At 42.5% G+C, this 22,617-nt stretch overlaps 2 protein-coding genes across 2 annotated transcripts; one reads left to right on the forward strand and one right to left on the reverse strand.

Moving 5' to 3' along the window:
* Positions 1-3,775: 3,775 nt before the first annotated feature.
* LOC149995090 (cell adhesion molecule CEACAM21-like) lies at positions 3,776-9,281 on the forward strand. Its single transcript, XM_090259116.1, has 3 exons — positions 3,776-3,839; positions 4,736-5,086; positions 9,001-9,281. Exons 1-3 carry the CDS (start codon positions 3,776-3,778, stop codon positions 9,279-9,281), a joined length of 696 nt encoding a protein of 231 aa, XP_090115242.1.
* A 4,069-nt stretch (positions 9,282-13,350) lies between these two features.
* LOC149995091 (cell adhesion molecule CEACAM21-like) lies at positions 13,351-19,324 on the reverse strand. The gene is made up of 3 exons (XM_090260759.1): positions 19,261-19,324; positions 18,022-18,372; positions 13,351-13,631 (listed from the first exon to the last, which is right to left on the reverse strand). Exons 1-3 carry the CDS (start codon positions 19,322-19,324, stop codon positions 13,351-13,353), a joined length of 696 nt encoding a protein of 231 aa, XP_090116885.1.
* Positions 19,325-22,617: the final 3,293 nt, after the last annotated feature.

Consider the following 22,617-nt stretch of genomic DNA (forward strand, 5'->3'; position numbering starts at 1 on the left):
AAATTATATATACATATATGTAATACTGACTAAAGTATAAGTTAAATAGAATGTACATAACTAAAAAGAAAAAAACCTAACTGTGTAACATGCTCTTTTCTTGCCCATTTTTCTGCTTGTCCGCTAGGGGCGGCAGAATGACTCTGCCTGCTGGAACCTTTCTGGGGCACCGCTGACTCCACCTCAGAAGCACCCACAGCTCAGCAGGGTCCAGCCTCAGTCGCATCAATCATCACTCAGTCTTTCTCACTCTCAAATCTCCCCACACTGGTCTCCGTCTGCTCCTCCATCCAGCCAAGGTTCAGCCCAACAAATCTCAGTCCTCTGCAGGCAGCTTTTTCCTTTAACACCTCTGTTTTGCAAAGGGAAAATGACCACTCACTCTTCAGGTCTCAGCCAAGAGGTCACTTTCCCAGAAGTGCTCTTGGTGATCCCCAGACCACAGAGACAATGTACTTGGTGTGGACGCACCAGAAGTTTCCTCCACGGCCCTCCACTGGATTGTAACTAACTCCCTAGAGCCGTGGTTCATCTGAGAGCCTGTCTCTGTTACAAGGTGAACTCAATAAGCAGAGGCCCACATATGTCTCATTGTCTTTGGAGTTTCCAGGGCCCAGCCAAGAGCCTGACACATCACAAATGCTCTGTAAACACTCATTAAATTGATAAGGAAGATGCACAATGGAAACCTGTCACTCTGTGTGACACTTGCAGTCAAATTATGTTCCTTACAGACACAAAGACATTGGTGTCAGCATGAGTGGAGGCCACCACATGTTTGGGGACATCCCAGGGTCAGATATCTAATTCTCATACAATCAGGTGGAAGGAAAAAGACCCTCTAACAGTGAGGGGTTGGTCCACCCTTTATTTGTCCCAAAATCACAGCCTTCCACAGGCCCAACTTGTGAGTCACATCTCATCATCCCAGACCTGTGTTTTTCCTCTTCTCACAGATACCTGACCGGACAGAAACTCTGAGGAAAGTGCACACACACCCTGACCTTATAAGAATCAGCAATGACTTTTCATTCCCAGAGTTCCTGGTCGATGGGACACCACCTATTGTTTCTGAAGACATCTCTCTAGTTCATGATGTCCTGGGGAGCAGGGGACACTTCCTGTGTGGTTTGGGCAGGAGAACCCAGATTCTGTGGTTGTTTCCATCTCAGAACAACTGAGGGTTATACGAGAACTTCTCTTTCCCTAATAGGAGAGCCCACAGGCCCCCTGGTTGATTCTTTACATGGAAATGCTTCAGCCCCTGGGCCCTGTGGGCAGACAGGGACAAATAATGACTTACATGCAACACCCCAATGCAGCGATGGAAGACACTCAGGGCATTTTTGGGACCAAGACTCCAGAACAGCACCTTCTCCCAAAAGCCTCAGGAGAACCTTCACCAGGTCCTTCCTTTGAACCCTTGAAAGCAGAGAGCTGTGTCTGAAACAGCACATCCCCTGGTGGGACAGTTCCCCTGACACTGGACTCATAGTACTCGGGACGATGTGGCCTTTTCGCTGATCTTACCTTGCACTGACTGGTCAGCGTCCCCGTGCATGTGCTGACATTCACTGCAGGTCTACTCCGGACCCCCAGGGGGCAACAGTGAGACACACAGGAAATAGACAAGTGGACCTGGCTTAGGCTAAGAAGATGAAGAAAGAAGGAGCCTGGTTTTCATCACCAGCTTCAACAGACCTTTCTCAGGCGCTCCCTCCTGCCTGCTGTGCCCCACCTGGTTCTCTAGAGACAGTTATAAAAGAGGGGCTGTGCAATCACCTGACAAGCTCAGTGGGCCACTGGGCATGCCTGACAAGACTCATGGAATATTCTGACCATAAATTTGTAACAGGGCAGGTGACCACAGATTGTCACATCCCAGGCCTATATTTTCCTTGGCAAAGGTCAGTCGTTACCTTAAATGAGCCTTGGTTTATTTTTTTGCATGTGGATAGCAAATTTTGACACCTCACAGGGATGTTCTCTGTTGGACCATTTGAAGGCAGAGAGTCTGAGACAAAAGTATGAGACCACAGAACCCTTTACGTTATCTGGTCCCCTGCATACCTTCTCTGTGTCCTATAAATGTAATTGTCCTGTACCCACCAACGTAAAAATTATGTTCCTCTATTTTGCCTTTTTTTCCCTATTCGAGATATATCCCTGCTATGTTTTCTCTCACATCCTAATAAATTTTATGCAACTTTTTTCACCTTCTACTTTGAGTAAAATGTATAAAATAAGTTGCAAAACTACCTTTCTACCCAGGATTTGAGACCTTGCTCCCAGGCATATGAAGTCAATTTGGTTCAGATAAACTCATTAAATTGCTCCACAGGTTTGGACTTTTCTTACTTTGACAGAGACTGGGGGAACCTCCTCTCTCAGGGTTCTCTGTGCAGCTCTCTACCCCAAGCCTGGCACCACCCATGGACAGGTCTTGGTGACCGCAACAAAGTTTCCCAAGCAGAAACCAGAGGTTGCCCCAAGAGTCAGGGAGCACAAGGACAGGCCTTACAAACAGACACGGAGAGGGATGTTCTACCTGAAGCTGTCCTTCAAGGACCAGAAAGCCCACAGGCCCCTGACATTCACCACAGTGCTTTCCTCCTGGGACACCCAAAACCTGCAGGTCCTGCTGAGACTCCTGGTTTTGAGCCTTTGTCCCTGGAAGCAAAAGACAGTCTGGTGACAACCTGAGATTCTAGAAGGGTCTCTATGCAATTATCACCCAGCTTGACCCCTTCTCACCCCAGAGTCATTTCTGTGCCTTTCTTGCTGAGAGGAAATAAAACTCTCTCAGAGCATTTGAGGACATGAGGAAGACCTAGTGCCCTGCTGGGTTTCTGTGTGAGAGACAGAAATAACTCTCATTTTTAAGGATACCGAGAGCTCTCTGTGTGGTACTTAGAGACCGAAATCTAAGACACAGCAGGGGCCGTTGCTGGGGTGAGTGGGTCACCCTCTCAAGGATACTTGTGCCCCCATCAGCCTTGCAATTGCAAGTGTACCCCATAGACCAGTAAGATCAGCCTCTCCTGAGTCCTTGCAGATGCAGAGTCTATGACCCACTGCACCCCTGCTGATCTGAATCTGCAGTTTAACAGGATCTGGAGGCTTCCCCTGTGCACAGGAGAGCAGGACAAGTGTGGTTCTACCTTCACATGAAGGGGTCTTATTTGCAATGTGCATCCTATTAGCTGGACAGTTGCTGAAACAAGATTGTGAAGATGTCACCTGGGCATCACAGTGTTTACAGTTTCACAGGTGATCCAGTGCAGGGGAGACTCATCCTTGTGACAGGTGGTTCTGAGGTAGCTCAGAACTCCTGCTCTGAAGGAAAAAGTCAAATGTGAAAGAGAGGCTGTGGGAAAGGCTACTATGCACCTGACAGGCAGCTGCAGGAAATGTCCAGAACCCAGACATCTTGGGCTTGTTCTTCTCCAAACACAGTGTGAGAATATGTGTTTGTGTGTGCATGTGTGTAATGTTCAGAGCATTCAGTGGTTCCCAGGACAAGAAAATATTGAAGGATAGTAAAGTGGTAAGAAGGCACAGGGGTGGCACAAGTGAGGGCAGGGAGTGGGACGGTCCTGGGCACAGACCCTGCCCCCAGCCCACATGACAGGAACGGTCACCTTGCCCCAGAATAAAGCTCAGTACACAGGTAGGACTCACAGCAGATTGCACCATCAGGGCAGAGGTGCCTGGGAGCCTTACTGAACCTCAAGTTTTTCTCAAAGAGGGAGCCACAGAGCAGGTGGCAGACACCATGGGATCCCTTTCAGTCTCTACCCCTAGAGGACTTGCCCACTGGCCAGGGCTCCTGCTGGTTGGTGAGTAGGAGACAATCCCTTGGGGTAACAGAGGATCTGACACAGAGGCTGGCTGGGATCTCCTGAAGAGACCAGGGCTCTGAGAAAAGAGGGAAGGCTTCTGTTTGGACCTGAGGGTAGAGGACAGAGGAGCAGAGTAGGATGGGGAAGGGGGCCCAGCAAGGGGAAGGTCTCATAATATGGAAGTGGTGAGAGGCAGGAAAACCTCATGCTGTTCACTTCCTGTTATTCATTATTAAATATTGAAGCATGAAAACTGAGAATAATAATAATAATTATTATTACTAATGTCAGGAAGCATCAGAAAATCACTTAAGCAAGGTGCTCAAATTGTCTTTACCCAAACCTCAGAAATGGGCAAATATACCCCCACGAGGTACAGGACTCTGGGGTCACTTGTTCATTCCACCCCATGTATCTGCAGCCTGTTGCAGTGAAGGAGCTACAAGATCAGACAAGGCCCTACTCTCACTGAGCCCATGTTCTCTGCAGGAGAGAGGGAGAAGGAAAGATATAGCTGTGATGTCAGGTACCCACAAGCACCATGAAAAAAACAAAGCAGAAGCAGGTCAGAAATTGAAGGCTGGAAATCTTCAGAGAAGTTGGTCAACAGAGCTATCTTTCAGAAATGCCCCTCAGTGTCAGCAGGGGTCTGAACACAGACAGGGGCTCAGTGAGGCAAAGATCAGGTGAGAGGTATTTGCAAGAGAAAAAGTAACAGCTTCAGAGGTACTGAAGTAATGGTGGCTATGCTGCTGACCTTGACCATGGGAGATACATATTCTCACCCAGACCAAGGCTGAGAGATGAAGGGACTTGCTCAGGATTCAGGGCCTCATCTTTATGTCTCAATAAATAAATACAAATATTGACCAATGTTGTTTCTTACTTCCTAGTCTCACTCTTCAACTTCTGGTGCCTGCCCACCACAGCTCACTTCGGTGTTATTTCGATCAGTGCCGCTGAAGGGGACAATGTGCTCCTACGAACTGGCAATTATACTCCCAATGCTGGAACCCTCAAGTGGTACAAGGGGGCATTCGTGAACAATAATAATACAATTGCTGTTCTTAAAATAAACTCAAGTATTCATTTAGGACGTCCTGTATGTGGACGAATAACAATAAAGTATGATGGGTCCTTGGTGTTAAAGAATGTCACCATGAATGATGCAGGAATCTACACCATAGTAAACTACCTTCCAGATTCAGGAAAAGAACTAGGATTCAGACGACTTAAAGTATATGGTAAGTGATTGCTCTCTCATTTCTGGGTGTTGGGTTGGACAACTTTTACTTCACACATGGAACTGACAGCCCAGAACTCTGCCTCCATTCTCCTCTGCATTTTGTCCCAGGTTGAATTTTGGCATTTAATGCAAGATACACTAAGTGCAGACAGACTTCCAAAGTTCTCAGTCCCCTTACCAAATTCCAGCCCTGTTGAGAGTTTGTGCAGACAGAAGGATCAATTTTATGGGAGTAACTCAGCAGAGGATACCCGTCTCAGTTCAGCCCCTGAGCACCTGCCTATGAGCTTGAATCTGAAAATGACCCTGCTGTACTAGGTCAGAGCATGGTCTGAGATGGTCCTTGTAATTCTTACAGAGCTCAGCTCAGAAACCCCTCCGCAGAATCTTGTGCCAGGGATCTTGCTGTCAAGGCTCCTGATGAGTCTGAGCAGGTTGGGCTGAGTGTGTAACGGTTTAATGGGTGCCCAAGTCACAAGGCTCCTGAGCTGCTCACTAGTCAGGGCTCAGGCTCAAGAGCCACATTTTGGCAGAAATGGAGTTCAGTCTATCACTTTGAGTGTATATGTAGAGAGCAGAGTTAGACAATATCTTGGATGTAGCAGACTGTTTTGTGGAAATTAGAAAAGTTCAGAAAAGAATCAGCATCCCCAGAAGGAAATGGAGAAAAAAAGACCTTGTGGCAGCTATTCATTCACCAGGACCAGCCCAGGGGATTCTGCCTAAGAGTTGCTCAAATAAAAGATGACTTTTATTTGAGCAGCTCTTTGATCCCAAGATTTATGTCAGACACTGTCTCTAAAGCAGAGCCACACAGTTGAGGAGCAGCTGATCAGAGTCACTCGAGGTCTGTCTGCAGCCACAGACTTAATTTCTTTACCACAGGGCTTTGTGAGGTCTGTGGATTCCTAAACCAATAAATTTGTTCATATCCTTTTTTCTTAGGCGTCTTCTGCGCAAAGAATACATTTTGGTTAGTGAAATGAAAAAAAAAAAAAAAGAAAGAAAAGGAGATAATCTGTTTTTACTCTAGAGTCGAATTATCTGTAGTAAAAATTATAGTCAGTGCGTAGAATACCCAGGCCTCTCCTCAGGTGGCCTACCGACAGCTCCCTGTTCTGGACTTGAAATCACTTACTTATTTGTTTCCTGATGTGCTGGAGTCACTACCACCAGACATAAAGGAAAGTGCTTTGCCATCTCACTCCCCAATTTACCTTTGAAACCATCTCAGAGACCAACATGTAACAAATACTCAATTGCTGTTGATGGATTAGGAAGAAATATATGGTGATTGAATGAATGAGTGAATGATCCAAAATCTCTTCAGAGCCTGGAACCTGGGTACAGAGTCATTGGAATCTCGGTGACAGGCTCTCTGTGCTTCCAAGAACTAAGATCCACATCTCAGACCATCTTATTTCTTCTAATAAAGTAGTCCTTCTTGCAATTGGTCTTAGGCCCTGGGGTACTAATAATAATTTTCACATACAGAAGAATTTTAAGTTCTTTTTCAAATTTCTATCTCATGGCTACCTAACACAAATTGCCCACAAGCTCCAGAACTTCAGCAAGCACCATGCCCCCCACTTGCTATAAGTCACCCATTTTGCATTTGCACACATCCTCACCTGCCCTCAAGGGAGAGAGAATGACTTTAATGATCAAGGACAGAACACATGTTTCTGCTGCCATAGTCAGCTTCTGCCTATCCTTCTTACTCTTTCCTAAATGATTTATTGGACTTTGTTCTATCATTTATTGGTTCACTGGCTCATTCAAGTCACACTCACCAGGAAAGACCTGACCCAGCCTTGGCCCAGAGGTCTGAGTAGTCAGCTTACCACTGGCTGGCTTCTGGTCTCTATGTGTTACCACACCCAACTGCACAAGCAACACATTTGATCTTGAGAGTTTTGACTTTCATTTTTAAAAAATATTAGTGGTTTTGAGGATCTTCTTTTGTGCTTATTGGTCATTTGTGAATACTCCTTGGAAAAATGTCTATTCAAGTGTTTCTTCCAATTTTAAATCAATTTGGTTGTGGTTGAGTTGTAGAAGTTTTTGGTATATTCTAAATATTACCTTTTATTTTCCTTATGATTTGTAAAATATTTTCTCACATATCCTAGGTCACCTTTCAATGTGTTGTGCTTTTTGATTAACAGAAATTTTTCATTTTGAAAAAATCCAAATTGTCTCTTTTTACCTGTGTTGTTAGTGTTATATTCATAAAGCTCTTGCCAAAACCAATATCATAATGCCTCTTCGTATATTTTTTCTAAGAATTTTATAATTTTAAGTCTATTCTTTAGAATTTGATATATTTTGACTTAATTTCTGTGTGTAGTTTAAGACAACGATCCCTGTCATTTGTTTGCATGTGAACATTGTTCTACAAAACCATTTGTTGAGAAGACTGTCCTTTCTCCATTAAACAATTTGACCTATTTGATACGTTTGATTGTGTCCCTTAATGAATAGGAGTTTTCATGCCAAGGTCACACTATTCAGGTTACTTTAGCTCTGCAGTAAGCTTTGAAATTAGGAAATGTGAGACCTCAATTTCATTCTTTTTTAAATATCATTTCAAAAATTTGGGGTGCATTGAAATTCCTTATGAAATCTAGGATGGATTTTTCTATTTCTGCAAGAAAGATCTTAGGAATGTGATAGTGATTGTATCATATATATTTATAGTTTAGGCTGTTCCAACAAATGAACATGTATGTTTTTCCATTGATTTGTGTCTATTTTAATTTCTTTCAAAAAATTTGAGCGTTTTCAGTATACACATTTTCCACCTTATTAAGTATATCCCTACATATTCTAGTTTTTTTGATGCTATCATAAATGCAGCTGTTACCTTAATTTCATTTTGAAATTCTTCACTGTTGTTGCAAAACAAAGTGACATTAAGAGTTGATTTTATGTCTTGCACTGCTTCCTCATCTATGAGTTCTAAGTTGTGTGCGTGAGTGCATGTGTGCCAGAAACTTTAGGGTTTTCTACATATAAGGTTATGTTGTTGTTTCAAAAATGATGGTTTTTCCTTTTTTACCAATGTGATACGACTGATTTCATCTTCTTGCATAAGTATTGTGGTCAAAACTTCCAGTACTATGCTGAATATGTGGAAAAACTGCATACTTTTCTTTTTCATGATATTAGTAATTATTTCTGTGTTTCTCCATGGAATATTGTGTTAGCTCTAGGCTTTTCTGTATGGCTTTTATTGTAGCAAATAGTTTTCTTCTATTCCTACATCAATGTCTTCCATTAAAACCATAACTACATTCCTCTAGCGATTAATTTCACTATGATCTGAATCAGTAGGCCAGGAAATAAATTCTTGTTTAGACTGAGAATTCTTTACCTGGAAATCCTCCTTATCCACAACCACAAAGATTGTATTGGACCTAGTTACTGCCTAATAAATTATTTAACTAAAGATAATGCTTTTCTTCTTACTATAAACTATCCTTGGCCCCAGAGATGAACAAATGTGGTAGCTTGCCTTCCCCAACATACATAAAAGTTTACAAAAGGAGCAGACCTGTGGTTTTGTGAAGTCAAAACAAGTTCTAGGAAAATATCAATAAAAGCTCATGAGAGCAAAATTCTACCTGATGGTCTGGGAAGGGGTTTTGTGTGCTGCTACTACAGAGATGTCTGAGGGAACACATATGGAATCACCCTGTGGTTATATGGGGCCAGGTAGTAGATGCAGCTCTATTCTTACATAATGTCACCTGAACTTAGACAACTGTCCTACTGCAAATGTCAGGATCATAGTCTGGTGACCTTTACAAGCTCACTGTGGGCTGTGAGGGGCTGAGATGTCTGAGGAAGCAGCATGGTTCCATGTCTCAAGCCCATTCTCAAGGAGTCCCATCCTCTGTTTCTCCACAGAGCCTGTGAGAGCACCCACCCTCCTAGTCAGCAACACCACAGTCACAGAAAATATGGATGCTGTGGTCTTGACCTGTGACACAGATGCAGTCTACACTTTGTGGTTCTTCAATGGCACAAACCTGCAGCTCACTGATAGAATGAAGCTGTCCCAAGACCACAGAAGCCTCATCATAGACCCCATCAAGAGGGAAGATGCTGGGTATTATGAGTGTGAAGCCATCAACGCCATCAGTTCTGTTAAAAGTTTGCCCTTTGTGCTGCACGTGAAGCTTGACTGACTCTTGTTTCGCTCTCTGTGCTATGAAATTCTAAATAAAGATTTCTTTTGCATTATTATAATAGATTTATTTTAAAGGTGAATAGTTCTTAAAAGATTTGCCTGGAGACAACAAGCACACGGAAATGTGAGCTTACATTGTAGTTACAGTTAACTTAAGGTCACATTTCAGACCAATCCCTGCCTTGGGTTTGGTCTCATGGGAACTATGTCCAAAGTGGAGATGATATTTTGTCCCCCAGAAGATGAGCCATGGTTGTGTGATAACCATGGGAGCAGGTGATGAGCTGATAGAATCTGAGCTCTGTCCCTTCTCTAAGCAAACATGTGGAGATCACTGGAAACAGTTGTAGACAAGGGGAATGGACAAGACGATGCCCATGTGGGCAGCAACACTGATCTTTGTCTTCCTCTTTATGTCTTCCAAAATATTTCTAAAGTCTCTTGAGTATTCTTATTTATATGTCACTAAAATTATTTGCATAAATTTTGTACATTCCCTTTCTCTTTGTTAATAAGCTGTAACTTGAAACTTCGGTAATGAAACCAAGGCTGTAGCTCAAAGTGATGCCCACAGAAATAGTAATGACCTCACACTTTGTGAAGCTAAGTTTGACATCTTTGGTCTTTTGGTATCTTTTGCAGAAGAGGCCATAACCCAAAGCTAAAGAGACTGCAGGTGTAGTGTGAGGGTGAAGCTTCCTAACTTCAAGAGACTAGAAAGAGAAAAAAATAAAAAAAGAAAAAATAGAAAGAAAAGGAGAAAAAGATGAAAAATAAAAACTAAACTCCACCTCACGGGAGTTTAGTGCCTGCTCTAATTTTTCTTTGAATGTGCTGTGGTGAAGTGTCTTGGGTGCTGCTCCAATATTGTCTGGAGTTGACACCTTGATATGTTGATTCTGGGTCTCTTGTCAAATGTCAAAAGTACCCCCGCAGGTACTTTCTAAACTTCCAATCATTTCCCAGGCACTGAGTGCTCCACCAATGGCACTGACAGTTAATCAGAGGACCCGCTTCTTCTCAGTCAGTTTAAAAAAACCCATTCTCATGCTTGACTAATATGATGCTCTCTGGGGCTCAGAGTCTTTATGATATCTGAAGCTTACAGTTCAGACCATAGTGCTTAAAAATAAACTTTTTGTTGTGTGCCTTCTCTAAAAGGAAATTTTAGAGGAACTGATTTTATCACAATGTAGAAACAATCAGGACACAAATACAAAGCCATGGAAATGTTAATGGTTATAATGGCTTTATTTTTTACTCATGAGATAAGAATATTCCAAACATACTAATAACATGGTAAAAAAAAAAAAAAGAGCCAATGCTGTTCTTAACCTGGATGTCTAACTGTGGGTCAAGAGCCTTCTTCATTTTTAGTGAGCAAGAGAGCATTAGTTTTATAAAAGCAGTTGGTGGTAAATCATTTTAAAACACAGTCAGACTTTCAAAATGGCAGTGGAGTAAGTGGACCTGACACTCACCTCCTTCCAGGACAAAACTGGAAGCACCATTAATTAAAGAAAATCACCCTGAATATCCAACTAAAAACTAGTTGAAAGGGGGTCATAACCAAAAATTGTGAGAGGAAGTCACATCGAGACTGATAGTGTAACAATGGGGAGTTATAATCCACCCCACCATTCTTCTGATCTTATTTTTATAAATGCTGACTCTTACTAATATGTATCTTATAGATAAATAGCATGTTTGTATAAGAATTCTAGAAACTAACTTCAAAATATACAGACTCTGACCTTAAGGCATCCCAGTTATATGAGATTTGCTGACCTTCAGCTGTGGATCCAGGAGAATGTAAAGCCAGGATGACAGGAATTCAGGGTGACTGAACCAGGATGACACACACCAGATGCAACTTGCCTTGTCAGGATAGGCTGTACTTGTCTTCATGTAGAGACTTCTCAACCCCTCCCTTGATCTCTGTTTTGTCCCCTTCTGCCTCATTATAAGAACCTCTCCCTGCACTGAGATGTCGAGATGGGATTTGAGACATGAGTCCCCCATCCTCCAGGTGACTGGCACATGACAATAAACCTCTTGTCTTTACATCAGCACCTGCCTCTTGACTATTGGCTTTTAGAGTGACAGACAGCCAGACCAGCGCTGGCTTAGAGTAGGAAGGTCAAAGATGCAAAAGGGCCTGGTCTCACTTCCAAAGGTGTTGGCTGTGCTGCTGGAGGGATATCTCAGTTGTGGGGGGTTCACTCTGAGAATCATGGGGCTTACACCTCAGGTTGGTCTCCACAGCCCAGGCATCAGAGCCAGGAAGAGGCACCCACATAATATCTGACTGTGAAAAACAGTGGATTTTTGTCTGCCAAGGAGAGATGAAAGCTACTGGACACACAAGCACCCTCTTAAGGGACCAACACACAAAAGTTAATACAGCCACACACCCTGGGCTTTGGGGAATGGAGAGTGGTGTGGACTAGAGTTGCCTGAGCAGAGTCTGGGTTGAAGGCTCTGAGAAGAAGAAGACACCAGAATCCTTGTACTGAGTAATTCCCTAACACCACAGTCCCCATCTTCCTTTGGTGAAGCATTCCCTCTGAGCAGCATCAGGCTGGAGAAAAGTTATTATCACACCCTCTGGAATTCCTCTTGCCCACCCTATGATTGTTAATGTCTCCCGAGGAATCACTATGCAGGCTGGGATTTAGAAGTCTGGGCAGACACAGCAGGGTCAGTGACAGGCTTTGTGGTGTTACCCCCCACCCCCCACTTTCCCACAGACCTGACTGTCACTTCCCCTCATAAGAGACCTGATAGAACCCACACCTGGGCTTCTGTCAGGCTCAACCACTGGGCTCTGGGCTCTGAAGTTTCCAATGACTGATACTAGAGGTTCAGTTTTGCCAAAGTCAGAGAAAAATCTGGAACAGACTGAGTCATGTTACTTTTTAGTGACTCTGCCTAATGGACAGCTGGAAGGCCAAAAAGGATCTCACAGTTCCTTGGATGTTTGCTGAACTACCCCCTGGCTTGGTGTTGGTAAAAGCTAATCTTGGAGTGCAGCTTAATTTTTCCCATCCACAGCCAACCCAACAGAGGCAACCTCTGTTGTATATAGCTTCAAAGAACTTGCTGAGAAAAAGGAAAAGACAGCACTTGACAGTGACCTACACAAAATCCCCTTCCAAGAGACCCAGAACCAACACATTAAGTGGCCAACTTCAGATGACATTGGAGCAGCATCCAAGAAACTTTACAAATAGCATATCCAAAGACAAATTGCAGCAGGCACTAAACTTTGCTGAAGTGCCCACTTTTTTATTCTTTATTTTTCTCTTCTTTTCTTTCTATTTTTTTTCTTTTTTCTCACTGTCTAGCAACTTGAGCTAGGAAGCTTCACCTTCACAATACACCTGCAGTCTCTCTAGCTTTGGGTTATGGCCTCTTCTGCAAGAGATTCCAAAAGATCACAGAGGTCAAACTTAGCATCATAAACTGTGAGGTCATTTCAAATTCTATAAGCATTAGTTCTAACTAGGACATCTGAGTTAAAGCCTTGGTTTTAATACCAGAGTTTTCAATTATATCTTATTTACAAATGAACAGGAATGTACTAAACTCATGCAAATAATTATATTGGCATATAAATATGAATACTCAATAGACTTAGAAATCTTTCAAAAGACATCAAAGAGGAAGACAGAGATCAGTGTTGCTACCTACATGAGTGTCCTCTTATCCATTCCCCTTGTCTGCAACAGTATTTAGGTGCCCTACACATGTTTGCCCAGAGAATAGGGGAAGCTCAGATTTTGTGAGCTCATCACCTGCTCCCATTGGTTATCACACGACCACTGCTCATTCTCTGAGTGACACAATGTCACCTCCACTGTGGACATGGTACAAATGAGGTCAAACTGAGGGGGGTTGGTCTGAAACGTGACCTTAAGTCAGCAATAAGGACAATGTCAGCTCACATTTCTGAGTGTTTGTTGACTATGCAAATCTTTTAAGAACGAGTCACCTTCAAACCAAATCTCGTATAATAATGCAAAGAAATTTATTTAGAGTTTAACAACATAGAGAGAGAAAGAGTGTCAGTCAAGCTTCACAGTCAGCAAAATGTGCCAACTTCGAAGAGAAGTGTTGGGGTTAGAGACTTCACACTCGTAATACCCAGCATCTTCCCTCTTGACAGGGTCTATAGTGAGGCTTCTGTGGTCCTCAGACAGCTTCATTCTCTCCTTGAGCTGTAGAGACCGGTTATTGAAGAACCATTCGGTGGAGGCTGCATTTGAGTTGCAGGTCAGGATTACAGCATCCTTATTCTCTGTGACTACGGTGTTGCTGGCTACGAGGTTGACCGTTAACTCAGGCTCTGTGGAGAAACAGAGAATGTGACTGATGGAGAGCAGGCTTGAGGCATGGAGCCATGCTCTTTCCTCAGAGATGAAAGCCACTCACAGTCCACAGTGAGCTCTGTAAAGGTCACCAGAGTATAATCCTGACATTTGCAGAAGGACAATTGTCTAAGTTCTGGTGACAATATGCAAGGAGAGACCTACATCTGCTCTCTTACCCCATACAACCACAGGGTGATTCCCTACCTGTTCCCTCAGACTTCTCTGTAGTAGCAGCACACAAAGCCCTTCTAAGCCTATGTGTTCTATAGTTTCAGCATCAGGTAGAATTTTTCTGTCAGGAGCTTTTATAGATCTTTTCCTAGAACTCTTTTTGACTTCACAAAATTACAGGTATGCTCCTTATGTAAACTTTTATGTATGTTGGGGAAAGCAGGCTACCACCTCTGTCTATCTCTAGGGCCAAGGGGATCTTACAGTAAGTGGAAAAGCATTTACCTCTTGTTAAATAATTTATTAGGCAATAAAGATGACCCAGTGCAGTCTTCACGACTGTAGACCAGGAGATTCTCTATCTAAAAGAATTCTCCGTCTGAATAAGACTTTATTTTCTGGCCTACTGATGCACATCATGGTGAAATTAATCTCTAGAGGGAAGTAGTTACAATTTTAACAAAAGATATTGACTGTAGGAATAGAAGAAACAATTTTCTACCATAAAGGCCATATGTAAAAGCCCAAAGCTAACACAATGGTCCATGGAGAAATGCAAAAATCTTTAGTAGTATTATGAACAACAAATGGATATGTTATTCACAAATCAACATATTACTGGAAATTTTGACCACAACATTTTTGCAAGAAGATGAAATAAGTTGTATCCAAGTATTTACAAAAAGAAAAAATACTATCCTTTTTGAAAAGACAACATAATCTTATATATAGAAAACCCTAAAGTTACTGACACACACAGACCTAAGAAATAATGGAAAGTGGCAAGAGATAAAATTAGCACTTTGCATCACTTTCTTCTTTTACAATAAAAATGAAGAATTTTAAAATAAAATTAAGAAAAATGTTTCATTTACAATAGCATCAAAAGACTAGGATGTGTAAGAATAAATGTAATTAATAAGGGGGAAAATATGTATTCTGAAAAATACCAAAGATTTTTGAAAGAAATAAAAATAGACCTAAATCAATGGAAAAACATACATGTTCTTTTATTTGAAGACCCCAAACTATCTACATGTTTAATAAAATCATTAAGAAAATCCCAAGGTATTTATTGCAGAAATAGAAAAATCCATCTTAGATTTCATAAGGAATTTCAGTGAACCCCAATATTTTTAAATGTACCTTAAAAATAATGAAATTGGAGGTTCCACATTTCCTAATTTCAAAACATACAGCAGCAATAAAGTAACGCCTACACTGTGCCACTGGCATGAAAACTTCTATTCATCCAAAGACACAATCAAATGTTTTCAATGAAAAGACCAAACTGTTCAATAGAGAAAAGAAAGTCTATTCAACAGCCGGTGTAGAAGAGCAATATCCGCATGCAAACAAATGACATGGATCATTGTCTTTTGTTTTATACAGAAAAGAAGTAAAAATAGCTCAAATTGTAATGTTTAGATCTAAAACTATAAAATGCTTAGAAAATATAGGGAGAAGCCTTATGGTATTGGATTTGGCAATGGCTTCATGAATATGACACTAAGAACACAGACAATAAATAGACAATTTGGGTTTTTTCAAAATGAATATTTTTTTGTTAATCAAAAAGCTCAACAGACTGAAAGGTGACCTATGATATGGGAGAAAATATTTTGCAAATCATAAGGAAAACAAAAGGTAATATCTAGAATATACCAAAAACTTCTACAACTCAACAATACCAAATAATCTGTGTTAAAATTATATAAAACGCTTGAATACACATTTCTCCAAAGCATATATAAAAATAGCCAATAAGCACAGAAAAAAATGCTCAAAACTACTATTATTTAAAAAAAAATGAAAATAAAAACTCTCAAGATTGAATTCGTTTCTTGTTATTTGTGTGTGGTTAACTTTGCTCTGCAGGTAAGAGACAGAAATTGCCCTGTGTGGTACTTTTGATTCCTCCAAAAGCTTCTTCAACCAGAGCTGGCACCTGTCACCTGTCAGTCATTTTGAGTTTTTGAAATAACAAGGCAGGTCTTGTGAAAAAATGCATGGGAATCTGAGCACTCAGAGAATGTAAGGCCTCCAACTATATCTCTGGGGGGGGGGGAAAGCACAGACATAGTTACAGGTGTCATGTAAGTATTAATGTTTGGTTATGGAAAGACATGAGCCTGGGAGTCAGAGAAACCCCTGCACTTCTGGTTCTTCACTGACTGCCTGGTTGACCAGATGCCTTTCCTTCCAGCTGCACAGACTTCTATTACCCAGCTGAGGTGTGTTTTCATCAGGCACCATCCTAGAGACTAGAGTTTGAGCAGAAATAACACATAGAGACCAGAAGCAAGCCAGCTGTAAGTTGACTACTCAGTCTTCTGGGCCAAAGCCTGGGTCAGGTCTTTCCAGGTGTGTGACTTGAATGAGCCAGTGAGCCAATAAATGATAGAGCAAAGTCCAATAAGTGATTTAGGAAAGAGTAAGAAGGAATGGTGGAAGCTGATTATGGCAGCAAAAACGTGCTTTGTCCTTGATCATTAAAATCATTCTCTCTCCACTGTGGGCAGGTGGGGACTTGTGTGAATGCAGAAAGAGTGACTTATAGCAAGTGGGGAGCATGGACTTGCTGAAGTTCTGGAGCTTGTGGGCAATTTGTGTTAGGTAGCCATGAGATAGAAATTTGGAGAAAAAGTTAAAATTCTTTGGTATGTGAACATTATTAGTAAGTACCCCAGGGCCTAAGACCAATTGCAAGAAGGACTACTTTATTAGAAGAAATAAGAGGATCTGAGATGTGGGTCTTAGTTCTTGGAGGCACAGAGAGCCTGTCCCCTGTGGCCAGATTCCAAGGACTCTGCATCCAGGTTCCAGGCTCTGAAGAGATTTTGGATCATTCATTCATTCAGTCAGTCAGTCACCATATAGTTCTTCCTAACCCATGAACAACAACTGAGTATTTGTTACATGTTGGCACCTGGGCTGGTTTCAGGGGTAGATTGGGGAGTGAGAAGGCAAAGCACTTTCCTTTATACCTGGTGGTAGTGACTCCAACACATCAAAAAACAAATAAGTAAGTGATTTCAAGTCCAGAGCGGGGAGCTGTGGGTAGACCACCTGAGGGGAGGCCTGAGTGTTCTATGCCTTGACTCTGATTTGCAGATAATTTGACTAGAGTAAAAATAGATTATCTCCATTTTTTTTTCATTTTACAGACCAAAATGTATTCTTTGAGCAGAGGACACCTAAGAAAAAAGAATCTGAACAAATTCATTGGTTTAGGAATCCAAAGGCTCTGACCTCTGGCCCCAGAGGCAGAGAAACTCCGTCTATGGCTGCAGACAGACCTCGAGTGACTGTGATCAGCTTCTCATGGTCTGTGTCTCCCTGTGTATCAGTTCCTTCTAAATAAATATTTGGGTGTCAGGTTGTCAGTGTATTAACTGCAAAATGTTTACAGTATCGAACCTAAATCTTGGGATAGAAGAGCTGCTCAAATAACAGGCATCTGTTATTGACTGATTGCTTCTTGGGCTGATCCTGTTGAATGAGGAGCTGCTACAAGGTCTTTTTTTCTGTTTCCTTCTTGGGATGTTTACCTTTTTCTGAACTTTACTAACTCCCCCAAAACAATCTGACATATCCAAGGACATTATCTAACTGAGCTCTCCACACAAAAACTCAGGTGATAGATTGAACTCCATTTCTACTAAAATGTGGCACTTGGCCCTGAGCCCTGACTGGTGAGAAGGTCAGGGGCCTTGTGACTTGTGCACCAGTCAGCCTTTCCTGGGAGGCCAAACCCAACATGGCCATGCTAATCAGGTGCCCAAGAATCAAGATCACTGGGGCAAGGTTCTGGGGAGGGGTTTCTGAACTGAGCTCTGTAAGGATTTCAGGGGGCCTCTCAGACCATGCTCTGACCTAGTACAGCAGGGTCTTTCTCAGGGTTAAGCTTATAAGCAAGTGTTCAGGGGGCTTAACTGAGACTGGTCTCCCTCTGCTGAGCTACTCCTATCAGATGGGTTTTTCTGTCTGCAGGGACTGTCTGCAGGGCTGGAGTTTGGGAAGGGGACTGAGATCTTAGGAAGTTTGTACTCTCTGCATTCTGCATTAAATGCCAAAACCCGACCTGAAACAGAATGCAGAGGGGAATAGAGGCAGAATCCCAGGCTGTCGCTCTCATGTGTGAAGGAGAAATCTCCCCACCCAACACCCAGATGTCAGGGAACAATAACTCACTGTATACAATAAGTTGTCCGAATCCTATTTCTTTTTTTGATCCTGGAAGATGTGCCACTACGCTGTACATTCCTGCGTCTTCCATGGTGACATTCTTTAACAGCAAAGATCCATCATAGTTTATTGTCACTCGTCCATAGGCAGGACTTCTCATACGTACTTTTCCACTTTGTCTAAGAAATGCAATGATATGATTTTCGTCCATGACTCCACCTCTGTACCACATGAGGGTTCCAACATTCGGAGGTTTATTGCTGATATGCAGAACCACGTTGTCCCCTATGGCACCAACGGTGAGTTCAATAGTGAGTTGGGCTGTGGTGGGCAGGCACCAGAAGTTTAAGAGTGACACTAGGAAATAAGAAAACATGTCTGTCAATGTTTGTATCTATGTATTAGGACAGAAAAATGAGGCTTTGAATCCTGAGGAGGTCTCTTTATCTCTCAGACTTGGTCTGAGTGTGAATGTGTATCTCCCATGGTTAAGGTCAACAGTGTGGGCACCTTTACTTCAGCACCTCTGAAGCTATTACTTTTCTGTTGCCAATACTTCTCTCTGGATGTTTGTCTCGCTCATCCCCTCATTGTGCTCAGAACCCTGTCTACACTCAAGGGTATTTTTGAAAGTCACATTTGTTGACCACCGTCTCTAAAAACTCTCTGCCTTCACTTTCTGACCTGCTCCTGCTCTGTTTTTTCATGGCATTTGTGGGTACCTGACATCACAGCTAGATCTTTCCTTGTCCCTCTCTCCTGCATAGAACATGGGCTCAGTGAGAGCAGGGTCATGTCTGATCTTGTAGCTCCTTCAGTGCAACAGGCTGCAGATACATGGGGTGGAATGAACAAATGACCCCAGAGTCCTGTACCTCGTGGGGTGCATTTGCCCATTTCTAAGGTTTTGATGAAGAAAATTCTAGCACCCTTGGTTAAGTATTTTCTGGTGTTTCCTGACATATATAATAATAATTATTATTATTACCAGTTTTCATATTCAATACTCAATGATGTGTAACTTTGGAAATGAGCATGAAGCTTTCCTGCCTCCCACCACTTCCAGGTTATGAGATTTTCCCCTTGCCGAGCCTCCTTACCCATTCTGCTTGGCTCCTTTGTCCTTTGCCCTCACGTCCAACAGAAGTCTTCCCTCTTTTCTCAGAGCCCTGCTCTCTGCAGGAGATTCCACCCTTCCTCTGTGTCAGATACTTTATCCAACCCATGGGATAGTCTCTTACTTACCAGCCAGCAGGAGCCCTTGCCAGTAGACAAGTCCTCGGAAGGTAGAGACTGAAAGGGATCTCATGGTGTCTGCCACCTGCTCTAAGGCTCTCTCTTTGAGAAAAGCTTGAGGTTCAGCAAGGCTCCCTGGCACCTCTATCCTGATGTTTCAATCTGCTGTGAGTTCTACCTGTGCACAGAGCTTTATTCTGGGGCAAGGTGACTATTCTTGTCATGTGGGCTGGAGGCAGGGTCTGTGCCCAGGACCCTCCCACTCCCTGCCCTTATTTTTAGCCACCTCTGTGCCTTCTTACCAGTTTACTGTCCTTCAATAATTTGTTGTACTAGAAACCTCTGAGGCCTCTGAACATTACACATGCAAGAACACACATACACATACAATCACAAGAACACACTTCCATGCTGTGTTTGGAGAAGAGCAACACCAAGGTGTCTGGGTTCTGGGCATTCCCCACAGCTGCCTGTCAGGTGCACAGTAGCCTCTCCCACAGCCTCTCTCTTTCACATTTGACTTTTCCCTTCAGAGCAGGAGATCTTGGGCTACCTCAGAACCTCCTGTTTCAAGGATGTCACCCTTGCTGTGTATCGGATCACCTATGAAACTGTAAACTTTAAGATACCCAGGTTTCACCTAAAAAATGTACCTTCAGCAGCTGTCCAGATAATGGGTGCCCATTCAAGATGAAATTCCTTCATGTGAAGGTAGAACCATTTCTCCTGCTCTCCTGTGCACAGGGGAAGCCCCCAGATCCTGTTAAACTGCAGATTCAGATCAGCAGGGGTGCCGTGGGTCATAGACTCTGCATCTGCAAGGACTCAGGAGGGGCTTACCTTACTGGGCTGTGAAGTACATTTGCAATATCAAGGATGACAGGGGAACATGTATCCCTGAGAGGGTGACCCCCTCATGCCAGCATTGGTATCTGCTGTGTCTTGGTCTTGAGTGTCAACTCCACATAGAGAGCATCAGATATCCTTAAAAAATGGGGATTATTTCTGTTTCTGACACAGAAACCCAGCTGGGCACCAGGTCTTCCTCATGTTCTCAAGTGCTCTTAGAGGCTTTATTTCCTCCAAGCAGGAAGGTCACAGAGATGACTCTAGGGGTGAGAAGAGGTCAAGTGAGTGATAATTGCATAGAGACCCTTCTTCTATCTCAGGTATTATCAGACTGTCTTTCAATTCCAGGGACAAACGCTCAAGACCAGAAGTCTCAGTAGGACCTGCAGATTTTAAGAGTGAAGAGGGATGTGTCCTGCACTGTCCCAGGAAGAAAGAACTGGGGTAAAAGTCACTTTCCTATGTGTTTCCTGGTCTTCAAGGGACAGTTTCAGGCAGACCATTCGCTTCTACATCTATTTGTCGGGCCTGTCCTTGTGCTCCATGACTTGTTGGGAAAACCTCTTATTGCTGCCTGGGAGGCTCTCTTGTGGCCACCAAGACTTGCCCATGGGTGGTGCCAGGCATGGGGTAGAGAGTAGCACAGAGACCCCTGAGAGAGGAGGTTTCCCTACAGGTGCATATCCAAAGATATGAAGAAGAGAAGTTGTTACAGTGAAAATAAACATTTCCCTTACTATTAAAGGTTTTTAAAAAAAGATTTTATTGATTTATTTTCAGAGACAGGGAGAGGAAGAAAGAAAGAGAGGGGGAGAAACATCAATGTGTGGTTGCCTCTCAATGGGGGACCTGGCTCACAACCTAGGAAGGCGCTCTTGGAATCGATCCAGTGACCCTCTGGCTCGCTGGCTGGTACTCAACCCACTGAGCAACACCAGCCAGGGCTATTAAAGTCTTTTCATGCTCTATTAATCTCTTTATTCTTCACCTGTACACTCTCAGTCAACACAGTAGCAGAAATAATGACCTCATATCTCTTCCAAATTCTAAATTGTGAACACAAGCACCTCAAAAACTGCATTTTATTCACATCTAGATTCTCAATTACTAGGATTCAGGGAAAGGCAACATTTAATGTTTTAGGCCATCTGCTATAAGAGGAAACCTATAAAAGTAAAACAGATAAGCCAAGTCCCATAGACAATACATGGCACGTCTGAGTCCACTTGCAGTCTGTGTGGCTCTGGGTGAGTGACCCCACCTCGAGAAGCCTCAGTTCTCTCATGTGACATCATGAAAAGATGTCTGGTCTTCTTTCTTGGAATTTAGAAAAGAGCAGATTAAACCTTTGACATTTTCTAAGTGATGAGGGTGATGAGTGTCTTTGTTGTGATGAAGCAACTCCTGGCGGGCCTCTGGGTAGCTGCAGAATGAGGGCAGGTCACCAGAAAGACCAAGTTTTGATCAGAAGTTTGAAAAGTTCAGTTGTTAACATAAGAAATGTTTAAACCTGAAAAGAATTTTTATGACTCTACTTGAGCCAAACATGACGATAATTGCCGGGAAGCAAAATCTCAATAGATTGATAAATGATCTCATATTCTGGCAGTTAAATTAAAATTTTTTTGCAAACCCATCAGGGTCCTGGAGAAAATCTGTATAAATTTTTGGTTAATTTTTATATTCTGTTTATGTTTTAGGAATACACACACACACACACACACACACACACATATATGTAATCACTGGTTCCTGTCTGCTTAAAACTGGCTTTTATTCTGAAGGAGGCTGCAAGATTTTCTATATTATTTTTGTCTAAATTTCTATTCTTGTTCTCTTGAAAATTTTTAGGTAGTGGTAATGAAGGAGATACAAAGGAAATAACAAAGGATAAAAGGAGAAAGAAATAGGGCTATCCATACCTAAAAAAACAAAACCAAAACAAAACAGAACTTAGAGAGGAAAGGACATAAAGAAGGAATTACAGCAGAAGGAGGAATGAAGTGCTGACATTTATTAGCTGCAGAAGTCCTCTTTAGTTTGAAGACAGTCCCTAAAATTTTTATTACTCTTTTAAAGAGAGGATTTATTTAAGCTCCTCTTCTAAGAAAACCTTTACATTTCTGGAGACTTGCAAGTAAAGGTTTATTTATTGTCTATCTGTGGGAGTAGTCATGAGGGGACTGGGGCTGAGAGATTTTAGCCTTGGAGGCATGATTTCTCACATCATTTTTACTTTTGTTTGGATAGTTGCAGAGTCTGAGTAAATTTCTAGGAACATTACATGACAGCTTTAAGTGCGCTACTTACGGGTTGAACTCCAGGGGGCTGTCGCCTCCAAAGTCACATAAAAATCTCTTGCGTGTCTCTGACTCCCTCCCAGGTGCTAGGTAACCAGGCTTTATGTGCGCATCCTTGTACGAGTCAATCATTTCATCACAGTTAAGTTGCAATTCTCATTGAGGTCCTGCACATTCTGAAGGATTTCCTCAGTCACCTGCACAGAGATTCTTAGTT

Source organism: Furipterus horrens, unplaced genomic scaffold (genome assembly GCF_987537825.1).
Source record: "Furipterus horrens unplaced genomic scaffold, mFurHor1.1.pri manual_scaffold_13, whole genome shotgun sequence".
In the NCBI taxonomy this organism is placed as follows: Eukaryota; Metazoa; Chordata; class Mammalia; order Chiroptera; family Furipteridae; genus Furipterus; species Furipterus horrens.

Excerpts from the sequence above, each read along its gene's own strand:
- LOC149995091 (XM_090260759.1), bottom strand. The coding sequence starts at position 19,324 with ATGAGATCCCTTTCAGTCTCTACCTTCCGAGGACTTGTCTACTGGCAA. Across the intron at positions 18,373-19,260 it reads GCAAGGGCTCCTGCTGGCTG|TGTCACTCTTAAACTTCTGG; the intron begins GTAAGTAAGAGA and ends CTTATTTCCTAG. Across the intron at positions 13,632-18,021 it reads CGGACAACTTATTGTATACA|AGCCTGAGTTAACGGTCAAC; the intron begins GTGAGTTATTGT and ends GTTTCTCCACAG.
- LOC149995090 (XM_090259116.1), top strand. The coding sequence starts at position 3,776 with ATGGGATCCCTTTCAGTCTCTACCCCTAGAGGACTTGCCCACTGGCCA. Across the intron at positions 3,840-4,735 it reads GCCAGGGCTCCTGCTGGTTG|TCTCACTCTTCAACTTCTGG; the intron begins GTGAGTAGGAGA and ends CTTACTTCCTAG. Across the intron at positions 5,087-9,000 it reads CAGACGACTTAAAGTATATG|AGCCTGTGAGAGCACCCACC; the intron begins GTAAGTGATTGC and ends GTTTCTCCACAG.